Genomic DNA, 22,301 nt, shown 5'->3' on the forward strand with positions numbered 1-22,301 from the left:
ACGATTAATATTTTAGTCATTCTCTGCTGTTCCTGAGATATTGAGATAAAAAATAACTTGTTGTACTAGTCCTTCACATCAGAAGTAATGGTTTAAGATGGGAGAGGGGCTGGTAACTAATAACTAGCTGTTCTCTCTAAGTCTTTAATGAATTTAATGAAGACTGGGTTGAAAAGAAGCATGTTGTCAAAGCCAATTTTCAGGAATATTCAAACACTTGTTTCCAAATCAATCTGATTACTCTGGTGTCAGCAGCTTTTTTGAGTACTATCACTGCCTTTCATACTTTGCAATTCTCCCTCATTGCAAAGGGAATAATTCAGCTTTGATTTAAAAAAAAAAAAAGAAACTAATGCGCTCTTCGAGAAATCGAGCCCAGTCGGTAATTGCTGTTGTAACAAAAAGCCTTGATTGAATGAAGTGATCTGTTCTACCTTTTTCTTTTGTAGGATTCTTATAGACGGAAGTCAGACGGATGTCACATTCCACGTGGGTGCAGCTGTGTTCAGAGCTCACAAAGCGGTGCTGCTTGCAAGGGTCCCAGAGTTTTTTGAGCGCATTTCTGGCAAACAGTTGAAACAGGATACAGAGAAATATCCGCAAGTCATCAACATAGAGAGTTTCAGACCTTCACAGTTTAAATGCTTTTTGCAGTAAGTGTTTTGAACAGTTGTGTGCTCTACCTTTTGGCACATTTGGGAGACTTGTTTTAGTGCTAAATTAGACTAGACCATGTGTGCTATTTCAAAGGCTTTCTGATATACATTTGATGTCAGATTGCAAGAATCGCAGCAATGGTTTTCCTCATCCTTCTGGCTCTACCCAGTGTTGCTGGAAAAAAAAACATGCATTTATATAGTGCCTTTCATGACCTCAGGACATTCCAATGCAAACTATTGAAGTACAGTACATCTGAAATGTAGTTATGGTTATGGTTGTAATGTTTAAACTTGCTGCCGGGGAGGGCAGGAAGAGGGTGGACACTGAGAAAAGGGAGGGTGTGGTCTGACTCTTCCCATGTGCTACCTCTGAGGGACAACAACTGTGGACCTGTGTAAAATAAATATCCGTGTTACAACTATGCCACAAGTGGGACTTCTGGTGGCAACCTGTAGGTGGAGGTCGCACGTTGGTTGGCTCCTGCTAGAGCTTTTGTTTTTTGGCCCTTCGCATCCAGTTTTTGGGGAGAATTTTGCATGATTATTTGTTGGAAAGGCTAAGGCAACCAAGGGATGTCAAAATCCGAGGAAAATAGGGGCAAACAAAAGTCTGCCGGCGGGTTTGGTGAGTTCAGCAGGAGGAATGATGGCGGGAGCAGGCTCGCTGAGTGGGGCCGTGTCCATCATGGTGGATAAGCTGGCCGAGGTGATGACGGAGGGGTTTGAGTCGCTGTTTTCCAAGCACTTTGACAAGCATTGCAACGAGATGATGACCTTGCTCAAGGAGTGGGAAATGAGACTTGCCCAGATGAAGGATGCCCTAGCAAAGTTGATGGCGGTGCGGGAGGTGAAGTGGGTGATTTTCGCAGCACAGCGACCAGTTCACCTCACTGGGTGAGGAGCTGCGGAGAGTGGTGGAGGGTAACTAAGAGCTGAGAGCCAAGATGGAGGACCTGGAGAACCGGTCTCAAAGGCAGAATCTAAGGATCACGGGACTGAAGATGGGCCGCAGACCAACTGAGTACTCGGTGGAGATGTTCGCCAAGTTGATGGTGGAGGACGACGAGCTGGACAGGGCTCACCGGTCGCTCCGGCTGAAACCAAAGGTGAATGAGTCACCAAGAGCGGTGATCGTCTGCTTTCAGAGCTATCTGAGGTGCTGAGATGGGTGAAACTGAACCGAGAGCAGAGGTGGGAAAGAGATGGTAATCGTTTATACCAGGATCTCACGGCGGAGCTGGCGAGAAGGTGGGTGGCCTTTGGTCGGGTGAAGGCGGCGTTGTACAAAAGCGATGTGAGGTTTGGGGTGGTCTACCTGGCAAAGCTGAGTGTTACACATAACTCCAAAGACTTCTACTGTGAGATGAAGGCTTTTGTGAAAGCTGAAGGACTGGGACTGAAATTAGTTTGGACTATGGTTGTGTTAATCTTTTTTTTTTCATTTTTTCTTATGGGTTTTTTCTCAAGTTCTGTTTGCAAAGGGATAATTTGGGGCTGTGGAATGATTGGTTGGAATATGTTTCTTTTGGGTTTGAGGGATTCCTGTTATGGGAGTTAGAAGATTGTGGGGAGACCATTGTGTTGGTTTGTTCTGTGGGGTAGGGGGCTTGGCAGGGGCCATCTCGCTAGCAAACACAAGTTGGCTAGTGAACGGGAGAGAAGTGGGGGAGGGGCATTTGGAACCTGTACGGACACACCATATTGGCAATCCCGAATATTGAGCTGGTGCCCTGTCCTTTAGTGGCTATATTTGGGGTATCAAATCCGCTGGAGTTGCAGACAGGTGCAGGGGCGAATACCCTGGCATTTACCTCGCTGGTTGCTCAGAGTTGGAGATGGGTGACGCCAACTAGTGCCTCGGTATGGCTAGGTGACGTAAGTTTTTTTGGCACCACAAGAAGATCAAATATATCGTAGGGGGTCAATTGAAGGGTTCTACCATAGATGGCAGCCATTCATGTTGCACTTAAGGAATTGGTCACTGTTAGCTGTTGGGGGGAGGAGGGAGTGGGGGTTGGATTTACTAGGTTATTGTTCTTATTATTTGGTTTGCTCTTGTTTGTAATTTTTTAGTTTTGTATTTTTTGAGTCTAAAATGTTTTAAGAATATTTTTCAAAAACATCATCCGGAGTAAAACCAGTTCCCTTTAGTGGTCAGTATTCTAGACACTGATGCTTGCTGTTGTAAAGTGGTTCAATATAGCCTGAAGTGTTGGTCTTTGGCTCAGCTGATGGACATGGAATTTACAGTGCAGAAGGAGGCCATTCGGCCCATTGTATTTGCATCAGCCCTTGGAAAGAACACCCCACTTAAGCCCACACCACCGCCCCATACCCGTAACCCCACCGAACCCCTTTTGGCACTAAGGGCAATTCAGCATGGCCAATTGACCTAACTTGCACGTCTTTGGCCTGTGGTAGGAAACCCATGCAGACACTGGGAGAACGTGCAGACTCCGACAGACAGTGACCCAAGCTTGGAATCGAACCTGGGACCCTGGAGCTGTGAAGCGACAGTGCTAACCACTGTGCTACCACCCACTCTAGACAGCCCTGGTGAGTGGCCTCTAAATACTGGAAGGACATTCAATGAGGGAAAGCTTGATAATTGTAATCTTGGTGAATTGCTGCACTAAATCTTGCAGTTTAGTATATTCTGCAGCCTCAGTGTGTTGGTGGTGCAGGGTTGAGTATCCACTCTTAACAGCGGGAGGCCTCCAGTTGGGTATCCACTGCAACGCGAGTGGGGAGGAAAGAGTGATTTGGGTATCCACTCAAACGTCAGGAGTAGAAATCGAATGGAACTATTCTATAGAGTTGAACCTTCCGAGCATTGTTATTTATGGCTGCAGCCATCCAGGTGAACAATGAGTGTACCATCACATTCCTGAACTTTGTGGGTGTTGAGCAGGCTGTGGTGGGGTAGGAGGTTTGCCATAAGGCAGCATAGCCAGATTCTACCCTGCTCTGACAGCAATGCTGTTGATGTGGTCGATCGAGTTCAGTTTCTGGTCATAGTGACCACCAAGATATTGATATTGGGGAAGTTGACGATGGTGATATTGAAAGCCGGTGAAATAAAATGTCCCCATGCCATCAGGAAACTGTTCTTTTCCGCCAAGAAAACTGGCGTCACAAGGCCACAAATTCCCTGTTTTGCTGGGGGCTAGCAGGTAGCTGTCGTAGAGTTCGCAGCTCTAGCTGTCGATACGCCCCCCCCCCCCCCCCGCACTTCCGGGTCAGAAGCCACGCATCCGCACATCAGCGGCCCCCAGCGGCTGAGCTGTGCTCCATGGCGGACTCAGCCCACGGACTGTATCGGCCGCTCGTGCGCCCCGGACCGCCTGCACACATTGCCCCCAGCCCCGAATAACCCCCCCCCCCCCCCCCCGGGGCCTGGAAATCGACCCTCCCCCCAATTGTGGCGGCCCCAGACTGAGTCCGCAGTCGCCATGCGAGGATCACGGACGGTGGGACCATGTTAGAACCACACCGTCGGGAACATGGCCGGTCGGGGACGGAGTATCGCGAGGCAGGCCTCAGGCAATGGCCTGAGGCGGTGGATACTTGGCGCGATATACTCAGGAGTACGCCAATTTTCGGTGGGCGGAGAATTGCGAAACCGGCGCCGGTCCCAATTTCGTGTGCCAAAACGGATTCTCCGCCCCATCGCCGAACACTATTTCGGCGTCGGGGTGCGGAGAATCCAGCCCAGGCTGTCCTGTTGGAAATGTTTGTTACCTACCCATTTGTCACCTCTGGTTGTGCTGTAGGAGTGATTTTAGGTGGGGGGGTCTCTTGGGTTCCGTGTCACTTTTCATTCCCCAAGAGCAGACCAGATCTTTTATCCCATTGATACAGGGTACGATTTTCATCCACCCCAGTAAAGGTCAAGTTAACTGGTGGCATGTCCTGTCTATAATCCGTTGTTTGAATTTGTGGTCACCAAATCTCCACTTTTGTATCTGCTGTAGAATCTCCTGAGATGATCAGTTCCTGGCGTTGCGATCCCTCCCCCCCGCACTGCACAAACACCTTACTAAAATACTGAGTTTATTTTCTTTGTGGAAGGCAGACTGCAAGGCAGTCTATGGAAACGGGCACAGTTGCAAGACGACTGTTGGTTCTACAGAAATCACTGAATCTGACTTCGAACGATAAATTTCTCTTGCTCAGCAATGGGAAATGCACAAGTGCAATTTTTTAGCTCCGTGAATATGATTTACTCTGGTGAACCATTCAAAGCTGTTTTGGATTTTGTAAAATGCAGGCAGCTTCTGTGCTGTTCCTTGACAAACCTGTTGTGCGAGGAAGTGGTGGAGAGTGGGAGGAAGATTGCTCCAAGGGCCTCCACAGCAGATAAAGGGTTGCTAATGCTTTGATATTTGAGCAAAAGGCGTCTTGATGTCAGTGTAAGCTTCCAGCTCAAGATTTAGTAGAGCACAGCATCAGGAATCTTCAGCTGTTACAATTGGGAGCCATCATATCATGAAATGTTTGAGATTGTTATGGATTAAGTTTCCCCTTCCTTGAATAGCCAATCAATCACCATAATAGCAACACAGATTTAGGATGTTGCTTTGCTCAAGGTGGTGGCAGGGAAATAGCAAAAAAAATGTAACTTTGTTTTTTTAAATTCAGTTTCAGCATAACTAAATTGTATTGGAAACTATTTCCACATTGAGGGTTGATTCTTCACCAATAGCTGGGGGAATTGGTATAGATGATGTATTCTTGAGACATGGAATTGTGCTGACTTCAGAAATCAGCCCAATTTGAGTTATTTGTTGAGGGGTGTGGGGTGGTTGCTGGGCAAGGCCAGCACTTCATTCCCATCTCTAATGCCCCTTGCAGATGGTGGCGGGTCACTGCCACGAACCTCTTCAGCCTAGGAGGGGAACCTACAGGGAAAACTCCCATGCATCTGCTGCCCTTGTTCTTCTAGTGGCTGTGGGTTTGGAAATTGTTGCTGAAGGAGCCTTGCTGAGTTGCTGCAGTGCATCTTGTAGATGCTGTGACCACTGTGCCAGTGGTGGAGTTAGTGATATGTTTAATATAAGATGCTATTCTAGCAGCCTGGTTTATCCTGGATATTATGGGTTTTGTTATTGGGGCATTCATATGGGACATATTCTATCACACTCCTGACTCTGCCTTGTAGGTGGATAGGCTTTGGGGAACTGGGACGTGTCAAACGCCACAGAAGCTCTGACTTGCTTGAAGTCACAGCATTTGCGTGACTGGTTCAGTTAAGTTTCTGGGTGAAATGTCCACCCCCACTCCGTCCCTGTGTGTTGATAGAGGATTCACTGATGGTAATGCCATTGAATGTCAAAGAAACATGATTAGATTCTCTCATTGGAGATGGTCACTGCTTGGCATTTTACCTTGCCACTTGCCACTTACAAGTCCAAGCCCTGGTTATTCTCAGGGCGTTGCTGCATTTGGATGTTGATTGCTCCAGTGTCTGAGGAGTTGTGAATGGTAATGAACATTGCAATCGTCAGTGATCATTCCTACTTCTTTAAATGGAGGGATGGTCATTGAAGTTGGTGAAGATCAGTAATTGGGCCTGGTTCTTGAGGAGTAGATGCATCTTTGATAAATTAGTGAAGTACGGTCAAGTAGTTGGTGTTCTCACTGCAGACCCAGTCTGGCAGATACCTCCTTCGGAACACGGCCAGTTCAGTCTATAGTGGTGCTACAAAGCCATTCCTGGTGACTGACATTGAAGTCCTCCACCCAGAGTATATTATGCACCCTTGTACGCCCTTGCGTTTCAGCTAAGGGCGACAGGAGAATTTTGTGCTTATGTTTCCCAGTAGAACAGGACATACCCAGAGTTTGTGTTGGAGGAATCTGAAACTTTGGCTGTAAGGTATGACTCTGAGAGCATGACTGGCAAGCTGGTCAGTCGAACAGCTGTTCTAATTTTGGCACAAGAGTCCAGATGTAACGAGGGCTTTGCAGGATTGACTAAGCTGGTCACATGCTATGGTGCCTACTTCGATGCTGGGCGGTCTGTTTGGTTCTGTACCCATGAGACTTTCCGTAGTGGTTTGACATTGCTGAGTGGCTTGCCACGTGGGGAAAATACTGCTAAATGCTGGGAATCAGAAATAAAAACAGAAAATGATGGAAGCACTCTGGTCAGGCAGAAACTGTGGAGAGGAACAATTAACATTTCAGCTTGATGGCCTTTGATCTGAACTGGTTCATTGACCTGAAACGTTAACTCTGCTTCCCTCTTTCCATTGATATTGCCTGACCTGTTGAGTATTTCCAGCATTTTCTCTTCAATGTTCTGATCCCAGTCGGTCTTACTACTGTATGGGAAGATTCTAAAATGAAACCCTGACTCATAGATCACAACTTTTACTTTTTTAAAAAAGAAAACGGGAAGGAACAGAATCACAGGGCTACCAATTGTCTTTTAGCGACAAAACAAAATATTAACGTGAAAAGTTTGATTATAATGCACTATCCTTTACACTCTCCCTTAGCTCCACAAATTTTCAAAGCTAACACCCCACTCTGAAACCAAATATCCAATGCCACCCAATTGGTCTTCATGGATTTCTTCTCAAAATCTCCCCAGATGTGTGTCACATGAATGTTTCCAAACTCCATTCTCAAAATTACACTATTTAAAATCTTCTTTAAAAAAAAAAAATGCTTTCCATAAGCTGTTTGCATTAAAAATCCGCCCCAGGTTTCCCACTACCCTTCAAACAATGTTTCCGCTCCACTTTTTACCAAGGAATCCAGCACCAGTTTTTCCACCTCTCCTTCCAGGCTTCCTTTATCTTGAGCTGCAACATGTATCCAAAATTCTGCACAAACACAGGTACTCAGTCCCCAACAGAATATTATTGCTTCGAACACTTTAAATAAGGACACTAAACCTTACAATTGCTTATGTGGCTTGTCTGTAGCCAACATCATCAGCTCTTCCCTTCCCAGGTCTGACTTTGACTTCCATGAAACAGTATCGTGCTCCAAAGACAGTTCCTCTTTGATCCTTTTTACTTCAATATTCCTGAAGCTTCTTTTCCATTCCCTGGTTTCTAGAACCAGCTGTCCTTTAGTTCCCCTTGAGCTTTCTCCCTGGTGCATCATACTTCATTGTATGGCCTTTCTATTTCAAGAGCTGCGTTCTCTCACGACCTAGCTCCAACTGCTAATGCATACAGCTACACTCAAAAACCTCCTACCCTAAAGATGCTGTTGGTTATTAAACTGCAATTTTATACTTCTCTCAGCTTGTTTACTTTTCGTGCTGTTGCCCCCTCTAAGCACAATAGAAGGGCTCACCAAACCCCCATACATACAGAACACCTTTGTCTAGCATGAATCCAACTGTAGGTTTGCCCTTTTTAAAGAAATCTTGCTCAAGATTTCTTTAATTGATTGAAATTCAATGCCCCAGCTGCAGTGGTAGAATTTGAACAACAATTCATCTTGGGGCTTTAGTGTTTTTTGGAAATAAAACTTTGCAAGAGGTCAGAGCTTTCATTTTTGATTTTTGTTGAAAGCGTCAATCGGGGCAAAACCTTTTGACGGCCAAACGCAGTAGCCGAATGGTAGAATAATGGTTATGCTGCTGGTTTAGTAATCTAGAGACCCATACTAATGCTGTGGATTCCTAAGTTCAGATCCCACCACAGCAGCTGGGGAACTTAAACTCAATTAATACTCAATTAATTAATAAATCTGGATGATTGTCAGTGAAATTACCAGATTTTTTAAAATTCTTCTGGTGGAGATATCCTTAATGAGTCTATATCCACAACTGGTTGAATCTTAACGGCCCTCTGGACTTGTCTAGTCAGCTACTGAGGAAGGGCAGTCGGGGATGAGAAATGTTGCTGACCTTTATTACCAGCGATGATCACATCCCAAGAACTAATTTTTTAAAAATCTGTCTTGCAGAACATAACCTAGGAGAGTAAAAACCATGACTTACATCCGTGTAGCATCTTTTAACATGTATCCTAGGGCGTTTGCAGACTGCAGACCAACTTGGAAGGGGTATATTAATCAATTTTTCAATTAAAAACTGTGGGAATTGAGTTGGGAACATTGAAGGAAGAGGAATTTGACCTCTGATTCTGCTGCTCGCTGAAGTAATCAGTTTATTCTGCTGAATTTGCTGTTTTCAAATTTCCTGCAGCAGTCTAGTTCATAATTGAATATTTTTTTTGTCAAATTGGATTGAGTGCAGGGAGGTGTTAATTGAAGACCCAGGAATTTTATTTTTGCCATTGGGGACAGGAAGAGTCGATGATGAGTACCCTCTCATAGTTTTAGCAATTGACAGGCTACTGAGCACACTTCCATTTCCTGGTACTAAGAAACACGTTCTTCTGGTTTTGGGGACACCAATAAAAGCCAGGAAAGTCCTCTTCAGGGACACAGCTATTGTGTTATCCATATCTGCTGTAAAATGATTGCCCACTCCGTTTTGGCTTCTAGATTTCAGCGTTGTTACTACACGATCAGGTTCCTGCTTTATCTTCAGGTAAAAGTGGCCAGTTTCAAGGTGGGGAAAACTCCCAAAGTGCAATGTTTAAAAAATGTCTCAACTGAAGACAAGATGCGTTGAAAGATCAGTCCAGTTCTTAAGAGGGTCATTCAGGAGTCTGGTAACAGCAGGGTAAGAAGCTGTTTTTGAATCTATTGGGGCGTGTACTCAGACTTTTGTATCTCCTGTCCGATGGGAGGTTGATAGAGTGAATAACTCTGGTGGGAGGGGGCCTTTGATTCTGCTTCCCGCTTTCCCAAGGCAGTGGGAGGTGTAGAGAGTCAATGGGTGGGAGGCAGGTTCTTCTGATAGACTGGGCTGTGTTCACGACTCTGTAGTTTCTTACGATCTTCGGCCGGGCAGTTGCCATATCAAGCTGTGATGTAGCCAGACGGGCTTTCTATGGTCCATCTATAAAAATTGGTAAGAGTTGTGGACATGCCGAATTTCCTGAGGAGGTATAGGCGCTGTTATGCCTTCTTGGTCATAGCATCGACGTGGATGGACCAGGACAGATTGTTGATGTTTATTCTGGGGATTTGAAGCTGTCAACCATCTCCCTTTCAGCACCATTGGTACAGATAGGGGCATGCACAACACTTTGCTTCTTGAAGTCGATGACCCGCTCCTTTTGTTTTGTTGACATTGAGGGAGAGATTATTGTCATTGTACCATACCAGTAAGGTCTCTATCTCCCTCCTGTACTCTGACTCATCGTAGTTTGAGATCTGACCCACTATGGGGCTGGTTTAGCACACTGGGCTAAATCGCTGGCTTTTAAAGCAGACCAAGGCAGGCCCGCAGCACGGTTCGATTCCCGTACCAGCCTCCCCGAACAGGCGCCGGAATGTGGCGTCTAGGGGCTTTTCACAGTAACTTCATTGAAGCCTACTCGTGACAATAAGCGATGTTCATTTTTTTCTATGGCCGTGTCATCAGCAAACTTGTAGTTGGAGTTGGAGCCACATTTCGCCCCACAGTCATGTGTGTGTATAGAACCATAGAATCCCTACAGTGCAGAAGGAGGCCATTCAGCCTATCATGTCTACACCGACCCTCTGAACGAGAACCCTACCTAGGCCCACATCTGCCCTATACCCATAATCCCACCTAACCTGCACATCTTTGGACTGTGGGAGAAAACCGGAACGCCGGGAGTAAACCCACGGAGAGGAAGTGCAAACTCCACAGTCACCCAAGGCCGGAATTGAACCTGCGTCCCTGGTGTTGAGGCAGCAGTGCTAACCACTGTGCCACCGTGCAGGGAGTACAGAGGAGGGCCACGCACGCAGCCTTGTGGGCCCTGGTATTGAGGAGTATGGTGAAGGAGATGTTGTTGTTTATCCTTACTGGTTGCGGTCTGTGGGTCAGAAAGTGACATTAGAGGTGGTATCGGGAAGGTGTGCTAGGTTGGCTCCTGGGATGGGAGTGTTGTCCTAAGATGAGGGGCTGAGTAAATTGGACTTGTGTTCCCTGCAGTTTAAAAGAAGGATGAAGTAATCTCATTGAAATATGTAAGATTCTGAAGGAGGGTGTGACTTGGTAGACACAAGGATGTTTCTCCTGGTTGGGGAACACAAAACATGGGGGCACAATTTCAGGATAAGGGATTGATTATTTGGGACTAAGTTGAAGAGAAATTCCCTAACTCTGACTGCAGTGATTCAAGAAGTAGCTTGCCACCACCTTCCCGAGGGTTATTAGGGTGGATAAATAAATTCCAGCCTAGGTAACATCCCTGAAATGATTCTTTGTTCACGGGGGTGTTTGCTGAAGAAACAGGAGCAGACAGAGCTAAGGATTCTCTGGGGTGGGAATGTCTCAGCCTATCAAACAAGGAGTGCAACTATAGAGGGGCAACAGTCAGACCAAGAGTTTGAGGAGTGCGACTGACGGAAAGATGGCGGAGAGCTCTGTGGCATCATTGTCCGCTCAACAGTTGGTGGAGTTTTCGCCGATCAAGTTCAGGCAGCAAAGGCAGGAGGCTGCGGAAGACCTGGCTAAGGTGGCTGACCCGAGAGAGTGGGTGCAGAGGTTAGAGGCACATATTGCGTCGCTTCAAAAAGTGGAAGAGTCGGTGGCAGACCATGAGGGTCGGCTGGCCTTGTTGGGAGACTGAGATTACGCTGGTGGCGGAGGGCCAAAGGAAACTGAGGGAAAAAGTGGACATTTTGGAGAATCATTCAAGGAGGCAGAATCTCCAGATTGTGGGGTTGGCCAAAGGCAGTGAGGGAACAAAGGCCATGAGGTATGTTGCAAACATGCTTGGGAAGCTGGGGTGGGGAGGTAATGCTGGTACAGAAAATAGTTGGGACAGTAAGTTGCAATGAGGAATCTTACAAATGGATATAGATAGGTTAGGTGAATGGGCCAAAATGTGGCTGATGGGAGTTTAACGTGGGTAAGTGTGAGGTCATGCATTTTGGTCAAAAAAATGGAAAGGTAACTTATTATCTACATGGGCAGAGACTTCTGGGTGCTCCGATGCAGAGGGGGTCCTCGTGCATGAGTCACAGAAAACGAGCATGCAGGTGCAGCAGATAATAAGGAAATGTTAAGGGCTAGGGTTTAGAGAACCCCAAAGTGCATCATGAAGTTCACTGAAGTTCAACTTTTAATAAATTGTGGTTATGGGGAGCACGGGCCTACTTTACAGGTGTGGTGCAACAGGGAGTTAAAGTACTTTTAAATTAAAACAATGTTTATTTATGAAACCAGTTAACACTTTATAAACCCACAGTAAACATCCTAACAACTATCAACACCAATCATCGCCACAGATACAATATTCTATAAGTAACCCTTAATCTTTCCTCTCAACATCCATAAGACAAAAGACTCTCTTTAACACAGATCAGGTTTAAATTCTCTACTGAGAGCAGTTATCACTTTGAAATCATCCAAATGGTCTGGAGACAGTCTTTAGATTGCAGAGATCCTTGTACAGCTGCTTGCTTTTCCTGCAGCTATCCAGCTCTCAAAACGAAACTAAAAACCCACAGACACACCAGCTTTTGTTCAAAGTGAAAGACGGCCAACCCAGCTCCACCCACACTCTGACATCACTGCAGCTATTCGATAAATACTCATTTCTTAAAGGTACATCCACTACAGCTATTTAATAAACACCCATTTCTTAAAGGTACTCTCACATGACAGAAAGCAAATGGAATGTTGGCATTTAGAGCAAAAGGAATTGAGTATGAAGGTAAGGAAGTGTTGTTGCAACTATACAAGGCATTGGTAAGACTACACCTGGAGTATTGTCTGTTTTGGTCCCCTTATTTGAGGAAAGATGTAGTGGCATTGGAGGCAGTTCAGAGGATATTCACTAGATTGATTCCAGAGATGAATGGTTTGTGATATGAGGAGAGATTGAACAGTTTAGGCCTATACTCTCGAAGAATGAAGGGAGATCTAATTGAGGTTCACAAGATGCTAAAAGGTGTGGCTAAAGTAGACATGGAGCTGTGCTTCCTCTTGTGGGGCAGTCATAATCTTAGAATAAGAGGTAGCAAATTTAAAACAGATTTGAGGAGAAACTATTTCTCCCAAAGGGTTGTGAATCTGGAATTCGCTACCCCAGAATGCAGGGAATGTGAGTAAATTTAAGGAGGAGTTACAGATTTTTAATTGGTAATGGGTTGAAGGGTTATGGAGGGTTATGGAGAACAGGCAGGACGGTGAGTTGAGGCCAGGATGGGATCAGCCATGATAACATTGAGGGTGTTTAGGCTTGGAAGGCTAAATTGCCTACTACGGCTCCTAGTCATGTGTTCTAGGGAGGAGATGCTCTGGCTGATTTCGCAATACAGCCCTTGGTCTGTAACATTGTAGGTAGCAGATGAGGAACATATCAGCTATGATAGAATGGCGGAGCACACCCGATGGGCCGAATGGCCTAATTCTATATCTTGTGAACGTATGGTACAATTGCACGGATATCTGGACAAGGAGGAGATTCTGCGGTGGACAAAGGAGACGAGGAAGGGAATGTGGTTTGGATTTACCAGGATCTGGGTGCAGAGCTGGCGAAGCACCAGGCTGGATTCAACAGGGTCAAAGTGGTCCTGTTCAAGGAAGGAGTGAAGTTTGGGGTGCTGTATCCAGTCTAGTTATGGGTCGCAAATCCGAGCCAGGAGTTCTACATGAACACGCCGGAACACGCAGGTTTTTGCAAGACATTGGACTTGGGGATATACCAAAAGTGTTGGTGCTTTCATCTGTGTTTTATATCATGTGGGCTATTGGTGTTGTGGGTATAGGTGGGAATGTGGAGGAGCGGGTGCAAGGGGTTAAGGGGAGGTTTGGGGAAGGCAGTTGCCTCAAGTGGGGGCCACCACGCTAGTGGATGGGCTAGTTAATGGGAGTGAAGTAGGGGATAGATCTGTTGTGGGTGGGGGTGATGTTTCTCTTTCTCGGTTGGGTAGGTGGATGGGGGGAGAGGGAGGGGTGGGTTGCTGGTGTGAATGGAGTTGGTGGAGCACTTGCTTCAGGGGTGATGGTGGCGGACATGCTGAGGAGGCCTGAGGGAGCTGGTTAAAGCAGAGATATGGCAGACTGGAAGATGGGGGGGGCCGGGAGCCCCCTGACCCGGCTGATTCATGGAATATCTGGGGATTAAATGAGGAGGTTAAGAGGTTGCGCGTGTTTGTGCATTTGAGGAGTTTGAAGGCTAACGTTGTGTTTGTGCAAGAGACTAATTTGAAGATGGTGGATCAGATGAGGCTGAGGAAGGGATGGGTGGACAGGTTTCATTTGGGGATGGAATATGAAGACGAGGGAGGTGGCTGTGTTGGTGAAAAAGAGGGGGTGTCCTTTGTGGTGTGGAGCATGGTGGCGGACCCTGGGGGGTGGGGGGGGGGGGGTGTAGGTTTGTGGTGGTGAGCGGGAGGTTGGATGGAGCTTCCGTGGTGCTGGTCAACCTATATGCCCCAAGTTGGAACGATGTGGAGTTTAAGGCGAGTCCTGGCAAAGATCGACCTTGGACATGCTCTAGCTGATCAAGTGGGCTGGGTGGAGGGGATTTTAATACAGTGCTGGATCATAGGTTGGACAGGTCGTGCCCCAGATCTATGAGGGTGTCGACAATGGCAAAGGAGTTGTTGGGATTTATGGAACAAATGGAGACGTGTTCACAAGATGTACTCTCGGACTGAGTTTTCTTGTCCTGGACAAGGCATTGCTGGCGGGAGTGGTTGGGACCGAGTATTCGGCGATCTGTCTGACCATGCGCCATATTGGGTGGACTTGCGGCTAGAGGGGGCGCGTTCGCGGGGCTGCAATGGAGGTTGGATGTGGGGTTATTGGCTGATGAGGGTACACACAGTGTGTCAGGCGTCTATCTCGCTCATTTTAAAGAATGATGGCTGTACCACCTGATATCATTGTTAAATGTGGCTGCAAATCTATTGGCGATGGTGTTGGGAATAGAGAATTGTGTGACAGAGGACCAGGCAGGGTTCGTGAAGGGGTGGCAGCTATCGGTTAATGTTTGGAGTTTATTGAATTGTGATAATATCCTCGACGGGCCGGGAGGTGGGTATGTCTATGGATGCGGAGAAGGCCTTTGCCCGTGTGGCGTAGCTGCACTGAATTGAGGTGCTGGGGCAGTTCAGTTTGAACGGGGGTTTGTCGACTGGGTGAGATTGTTGTATAGGGCTCCTAAGGCGAGTGTGCGGACCAATAGTGTCAATTAGGTGTATTTTGGCATTTGGGGCATCAAAGGGGTAGTGGGGCATGGGGGGTGGGGGGGGGGGGGGGGGGCAGGTGTGGACCACAATCTCTTTATATGTGGATCATAATCTCTTTATATGTGGATGACCTCTTGTTGGATGTTGCGAACCTGGTTGAAGTTTTGACGATTATGGCAATCTTGGGGGAGCTGGTCCTTTTTTGGGGTATAAGCTCAATCTGGGCAAAAATGAATATTCCGATCTATGCCTGGGGAGGGGGAGGAGAGTTTAAGAAGGTTGCCATTTCAATTGATAGGGGTGGGCCTTCGGTATCTTGGGATACATGTGGCACAGAGCTGGGCCCAGCTGCACAAGTTGCATCTGGCAAAACTGGTGGAGGGAATGATGGAGGACTTTAGGAGGTGGGGTGTGTTGCCTTTGACGCTGGCTGGGAAGGTCCAGACAGTAAACATGAGGGTGCTTCCGAAGGTTTTGTTAGTGTTTCTGAATCTTCTGATTTTTCGTGCCCAAGTCATTTGTAGGGTGAATAAGATGATACTGGGGTCCGCGTGGGCGTGTAAGCTTCCCTGGACCAGGAGGGTGTTTCTGGAAAGGGATAGGCGGGGAGACTGGCTAATCGGCAGAATTATTATTGGGAGGCGAACATAGCTATGGTGCGGAAGTGGGCGGTGGAGGAGAAGCCAGTGTGGGGATGGTTGAAGGAAGCTAAAGGGACCAGTCTGAGGGTGCTATTATTGGCAGCTCCATTCTTGCTGGCCAGGTACTCCACGAGCTCGGTGGTGCTATCAGCGTTGAGGGTATGGGATCAATGTCGGCCGAACTGTAGGATGGAACGCATGTCCCTGTGGGCACCGATTTGTGGAAACCATCGGTTTGTTCTGGTGGGGCTGGATGCGAGGTTTCCGGGGTGGGAGCGGTTGGGAGATGGAGTATTTTCATGACCAAGTTCGGGAGCTAAGTTTGTGTAATTTGGAGCTTGAAGAGGTACTTGCTGCCGAAGATTAATGGATCTTGCTGTGCTGGTGGGACTCTGAGCTGCTGGAAGAGGGGGCATGAGTGAGCGACTTGGCAGAGTTCCTCCACCTACAAAAAAATCAAGTTTGCCATATGTTTGCTATCTCGACAACAAGGACCCCTACATCAGACTCCTATTCATTGACTACAGCTCCGCCTTCAGCACCATAATCCCATCAAAACCAGTATCAAAGCTCCAAAACCTAGGACTTGGCTCCTCCCTCTGCAACTGGATCCTCGACATCCTTGACTCATAGACCACAATCGGTAAGGATAAACAACAATAACCTCCACAATAGTCCTCGATACCAGGGTGCCACAAGGCTGCACACTCAGCCCCCTACTACACTCGCTATACACACAGGACTGTGTGGCAAAATTTGGCTCCAACTCCTTCTTCAAGTTTGCTGATGACATGACCATAGTGGTCCGATCTCTAACGAGAATAAGTCGGAGTGCAGGAGGAAGATGGAGAACCTAGTGGAGTGGTGTAATGACCACAATCTCTCCCTCAACATCAGTAAAACTAATGAGCTGGTCATTGACTTCAGGAAGCAAAGTACTCTCCACACCACTGTCTGCATCAATGGTACAGAGGTGAAGATGGTTGACCGCTTCAAATTCCTAGGTGTGCATCACCAACAATCTGTCCTGGTCCACCCACGTCGGTGCTACAACCAAGAAAGCACAACAGTGCCTATACTTTCTCAGGAAACTAACAAACTTTTACAGATGCACCACAGAAAGCATTCTATCTGGCTGCATCATAGCCTGGTATGGCAACTGCTCAGCCCAAGACCGTAAAACTTCAGATGTGGGGTTGCTGGCGTTGGACTGGGGTGAGCACAGTAAAAAGTCTTACAACACCAGGTTAAAGTCCAACAGGTTTGTTTCAAACACTAGCTTTCGGAGCACTGCTCCTTCCTCGGGTGAATCCTGAGGAAGGAGCAGTGCTCCGAAAGCTAGTGTTTGAAACAAACCTGTTGGACTTTAGCCTGGTGTTGTAAGACTTCTTACTGTAAAACTTCAGAGTCGTGAACACAGCCCAGTCCATCACACAAACCCACCTCCAATCCATTGACTCTGTCCACACCTCCCGCTGCCTTGGGAAAGCGGGCAGCATAATCAAAGACCCCTCCCACCCGGCTTATTCACTTTTCCAGCTTCTTCCATCAGGCAGGAGATACAAAAGTCTGAGAATATGCAGTAACAGATTCAAAAACAGCTTCTTCCCCGCTGTTACCAGACTCTTAAATAATCCTCTTATGGACTGATCTGATCACTTCACACCCCTTTTTACTGAGTAGTACCACATTCAATATGCTTCACCCGATGCCTGTGTCTATGTATTTACATTGTGTATTTATGTATGCCCTATGTTTTTTTAATGTATGGAATGATCTGTCTGGACTGTACACAGAAGAATTCCTTTCACTATACCTCAGTACATGTGACAATAAACATCCAATCTAATCTGAGAGGGGCAGAGGAGAGGGGTTCTCCACAAGGTAGAGGCTGTTCATTGACTTATTTAATAGATATTAACACGTCAGTGGGGGATGGGGGTGTTCCTTTGTGTTTTACTTGGGTTTTGGAGGGGTGGGTACGGGGGGAATAGTGCCAATTGTGCATGATTTGCTGTAGTTTGCTCATTTCTGTTATGTATATATTTGAAAATACCTCCAATAAAATATATTTTTTTAAAGTTCATCAGGGGGCTTCCGGTGGGGTGGGCGAGCAGGGCGGCCGCAAAAAAAAGAGCTCCCGCCGGTGGCCGCGATTCGCGGCGATTTCGGGGAAATCCCCGAGACCCCACGCACTCCCCGACAATCGTCGGCCTTTGGGGCCGCCACGAGCAGCCAGCGGGGCCGGTTTAAAAGCTGGCGAAGAACCCCGCGCGGGTGTCGGGTGGCGGAGGCTGAGGCGCCGGGCCCGGCAGGTCGGAGCAGCGGGGGCGGAGCTACGAAGAGGTCGAGGTGGCAGGCCCGAGCGCCATGTAGGGAGGGTGCTCCACGTCGGATGGCTCCCACCTAGGAAGAAGAAGGTTGGAAGCCTAGTCCCAGGTGAATGTAGAGGAGAAAGAAAGAAGATCCATGGAAGTTTGGTAAAAGTTTTTTTTTCTCAAAAAAGAAGAATGTCAGATTGATGAAGGGCAGGAGGGTGAAGGGGGAGAGAGGAGAAAGGAAAGAAGATAAAAAAAACAATAAGCCGCTAAAAGATGCGAAAAGCAGCGTCAAAGAAAGGAGGAAACGCGGGTTCGCCGCCGAAGGAGAAGACGAGCAAAAGCAAAAGTGTTGACAGGATGGCGGAAGCCGAACTGCAAGGCGGGACCGCACTACTTACGGTGGAGAAGATGACCGAGGTGATGGTGGTGGAGCTGGAAAAACGTTTGGTGAGGCACATGGAGATCCTGAGGAAAGAGATGGCGGTCGTGTTGAGGTCATTGTTGGAGGAGGCAATCGGCCCAATCAGGGTGGAGGTGGCAAAGGCATTGGCCGAGGTGAGAGAGCAGGGTGAGAAGATGAAGGAGGTGGAGGAGGCCGTGACACGACACAGCGACCAGGTCACCTCGATGGGAGATGAGCTGCGGAGGGTGGTGGAGGTTAACAGAGGGCTCTGAGCAAAGCTGGAAGACTTGGAAAACCGCTCAAGGCGGCACAATTTGAGAATTGTGGGCTTGCCCGAAGGGACAGAGGGCCCAAGGACAACGCAGTACTTCGCTAAGAAGTTGGCGGAGCTGATGGGGGAGGGTGAGAACCCCACCCTGTACGAGCTAGACTGAGCTCATCGGTCATTAAGGCCTAAGCCCAAAGTGAACGAGCCGCCACGGGCAGTAATTATCTTCTTCCATTAGTTTTGCATGAAGGTGTTATGTTAGTGAATTGTAGGGGTTGGATTGTTGGGTTTGTTTTGGGGTTTCTTTCTCTGGGACTGGGCGGAAGGGGGCGAGAGGTATTGGCGGGGGAGAGCCATCCGCGCTAGCTAACTAGAGTCAGTTAGTGAACGGGGGTGAGGTGAGAGGAGGACTGCGGACGTTAGAGCCTGGGTAGCAGGCTTCAATGGGCCTACGAGGCGAGCAAGAGGGGGTGGAGGGAGGGATGTTTTTGTAGGGGGGGGGGTTCTTGGGAGGGGGGGGGAAGGAGTTCGATGTTAACAATGGACAGGGGCGGGTCAGGCTTATTGGGCAGGGCCCGGTGGTATGGTGATGGTGGATAAGAAAGGTGGGGGGGGGTGAGAGACCCCCAGTAAGGATAATCACGTGGAACGTGAGAGGGCTAGGAGGTCCAGTCAAGGGTGCTTGCACATCTTAAAAGTTTGAAAGCCGATGTAGCAATGCTGCAGGAGACTCACTTGAGGGTGAAGGACCAGGTGAGACTTAAAAAGGGCTGGGTTAGCCAAGTGTTTCACTCCGGATTTGATGGAAGGGCTCGAGGGGTAGCGGTGCTGGTCAGCAAAAGGGTACGCTTCCAGATGGAGAAGGTGGTGGCAGATCAGGGGGGTAGATATGTGATTGTGACGGGGGCATTGGAGGGGCGATTAGTGGCGCTGTTAAGTGTATACGGTCCCAATTGGGACGATGTGGGATTTGCGAGGAAGGTGGTTGGGGCTATTCCCGACTTAGACACGCATGAGCTGATTGTGGGGGGGGGACTGGAACCTGGTGCAGGAGCCAAGGTTGGACAGATCACGGCCGCGCTCGCTGGTCCCATCAGGGGGGGCGAAGGCGTTGGCTGGGCTAATGGTGGAAATGGGAGGGGTGGACCCTTGGAGGTTCCTGCACCCAAGGGAACAGGAGTATTCGTTTTTCTCAGCGGTCCATAAGGTATACTTGCGGATCGACTTTTTTGTGGTGGGGAAGGCTTTGCTGGCTGGAGTCAAGGGGTCGGAATACTCTGCAATTGCAGTGTCAGATCACGCTCCACATTGGGTGGATATGGTGCTAGAGAAGGGGGCAGCGCAGAGACCGGGGTGGAAACTGGATGTGGGGCTTTTGGGGAACCAAGTATTCTGTGAGAAAATTGAAAAGGTAATTGAGGAATATGTAGGTTTCAATTGTACGGGTGAGGTGTTGAAGGCAGTCGTCTGGGAGGCTCTAAAGGCGATGGTGAGAGGTGAGGTAATTTCGTTTAAGGCTACATTAGAAGGAGCAATAGTGGAGCAGGAGATAAAGGATGCGATTGGGAGGATGCAGTCAGGGAAGGTGGCAGGGCCGGATGGGTTTCCGGTGGAATATTATAAAAAATTTAAGGATAGGTTGGCACACCTGATGGTGGGGATGTTTGAGGAGGCAATAGGGAAGGGGGTGTTGCCGCAAACCTTGGGGCAGGCATCGATTTCCCTGTTACTAAAAAAAGATAAGGATCCGACGGAGTGTGGGTCGTATCGGCCCATATCACTTCTGAATGTGGACGTAAAAGTGTTGGCGAAGGTACTGGAGGGTAGGCCGGAGGAGTGCCTTCTGAAGGCAATAGGGGAGGATCAGACGGGGCTTGTGAAAGGGAGGCAGCTGTTTTCGAACATTAGGAGGGTTTTGAACGTTGTTATGGCACTGGCGGAAAGAAAGGAAACAGAGGTAGCTGTGGCATTGGACGCCGAGAAGGCGTTTGATCGGGTAGAATGGGGGTACCTGATGGCAGTGCTGGAGCGGTTTGGGATTGGACCAAGGTTTGTGAACTGGGTAAAGCTATTATATAAGGAACCGAAGGCGCGTGCCCGCACAAATAATATCAGTTTGAGATATTTCTCTCTCCACCGTGGGACTAGACAGGGATGTCCTATGTCCCCCCCCTGCTGTTTGCACTTGCGATTGAGCCGTTGGCCATCGCATTGAGAAGTTCGGGAGCTTGGAAAGGAATAGTGCGGGGGGGGGATAGAGCATAGGGTGTCCTTATATGCCGACGACTTGCTGCTGTATGTGTCGGAGCCGAGTGCGTCGATAGGAGGAATATTGGAGCTACTGCGGGTATTTGGGTCTTTCTCGGGGTACAAGTTGAACCTGGACAAGAGTGAGTACTTTGTGGTGTTTCGGCCGGGGGTGGGGGCAGGGGTGGGGGGGGTGCTGCCATTCCGTAGAGCAGGGACTCATTTTAGGTATCTGGGGGTGCAGGTTGCCCGGGAGTGGGGGAGGCTTCGTAGGTACAACATCACTAGTTTGGTGGGGAGTGAGTGAAAGCCGATCTGGCAAGGTGAGACGGCCTTCCTCTGTCACTGGCAGGTCGGGTACAGGCGGTTAAAATGAATGTGTTGCCGCGATTCCTGTTTATTTTTCAATGCCTACCGATTTTCCTGCCAAAGACTTTTTTCAGGGAGATTGAGAGAAGGATTACCTCATTTATATGGGGAGAGAAGGTGGCCAGAGTGAGAAAGGTGCTGCTACAGAGGGGAAGGCAGGCAGGGGGTTTGGGTCTCCCGAACTTGTTGTACTACTACTGGGCGGCGAATGTGGAGAAAGTGCGGAGCTGGGTCAGAGGGGTGGATTCTCAGTGGGTCAGAATTGAGGAGAGTTTGTGCAGGGGGTCGGGGCTGAAGGCACTTGCAACAGCGCCGCTCCCGATAGCTCCGGGGAAATATTCAGGGAGTCCGGTAATAATAGCTTCATTGAAAATCTGGAGGCAGTTTCGCCAACACTTCGGGTTGGGTTTAGGGTCAAGGGAAATGCTGATTCGGGGAACCACAGATTTGAGCCAGGGAGGTGGGATGGAAGTTTTCGGAAATGGGAAGAGAAGGGGATTAAGACGCTAAAAGATTTGTTTCTTCGGGGTCGGTTTGCAGGACTGAGGGAGCTGGAAGCAAAATATGGGCTAGAGCAGGAGAAGGGTTTAGGTACATGCAGGTTCGGGATTTTGCCAGGAAGGAGATACAGAGCTTCCCAGAGGAACCAGCCTCCACATTGCTGGAGGATGTGTTGACGACAAGGGGACTGGAGAAGGGGGCAGTGTCAGTGGTGTACGGATCTATTCTGGAAGAGGATAAGGCACCACTGGAAGGGATCAAAGCAAAGTGGGAGGAAGAGCTGGGAGAGGTTATAGAGGAGGGGGTCTGGTGTGAGGTGCTCCGGAGAGTGAATGCCTCCACCTCATGTGCGAGGTTGGGGCTGGTACAGCTGAATGAAATGAAAATCGCTTATTGTCACAAGTAGGCTTCAAATGAAGTTACTGTGAAAAGCCCCTAGTCGCCACATTCCGGCGCCTGTTCGGGGAGGCTGGTATGGGAATCGAACCGTGCTGCTGGCCTGCCTTGGTCTGCTTTAAAAGCCAGCGATTTAGCCCTGTGCTAAACCAGCCCCTGAAGGTGGTATATAGAGCGCACCTCACGAGGACGAGGATGAGCCGATTTTTTGAAGGAGTAGAGGATGTGTGTGAGTGTTGTGGGGGGGGGGGGGGGGCTGCGAATCACGTTCATATGTTT

General features: G+C 48.3%; 1 protein-coding gene across 2 annotated transcripts in view; it reads left to right on the forward strand.

The window, feature by feature from the left end:
- Positions 1–22,301, forward strand: part of btbd8 (BTB domain containing 8) — a 143,695-nt gene that overhangs the window by 11,917 nt on the left and 109,477 nt on the right. For both annotated transcript variants that reach the window (XM_072510481.1, XM_072510482.1), the window contains exon 3: positions 450–653. In XM_072510481.1, coding sequence (XP_072366582.1) covers positions 450–653 — 204 coding nt within the window. The remainder of the gene's footprint in view (positions 1–449; positions 654–22,301) is intronic.

The sequence above is a fragment of the Scyliorhinus torazame genome, chromosome 7 (assembly GCF_047496885.1).
Source record: "Scyliorhinus torazame isolate Kashiwa2021f chromosome 7, sScyTor2.1, whole genome shotgun sequence".
NCBI lineage: Eukaryota > Metazoa > Chordata > Chondrichthyes > Carcharhiniformes > Scyliorhinidae > Scyliorhinus > Scyliorhinus torazame.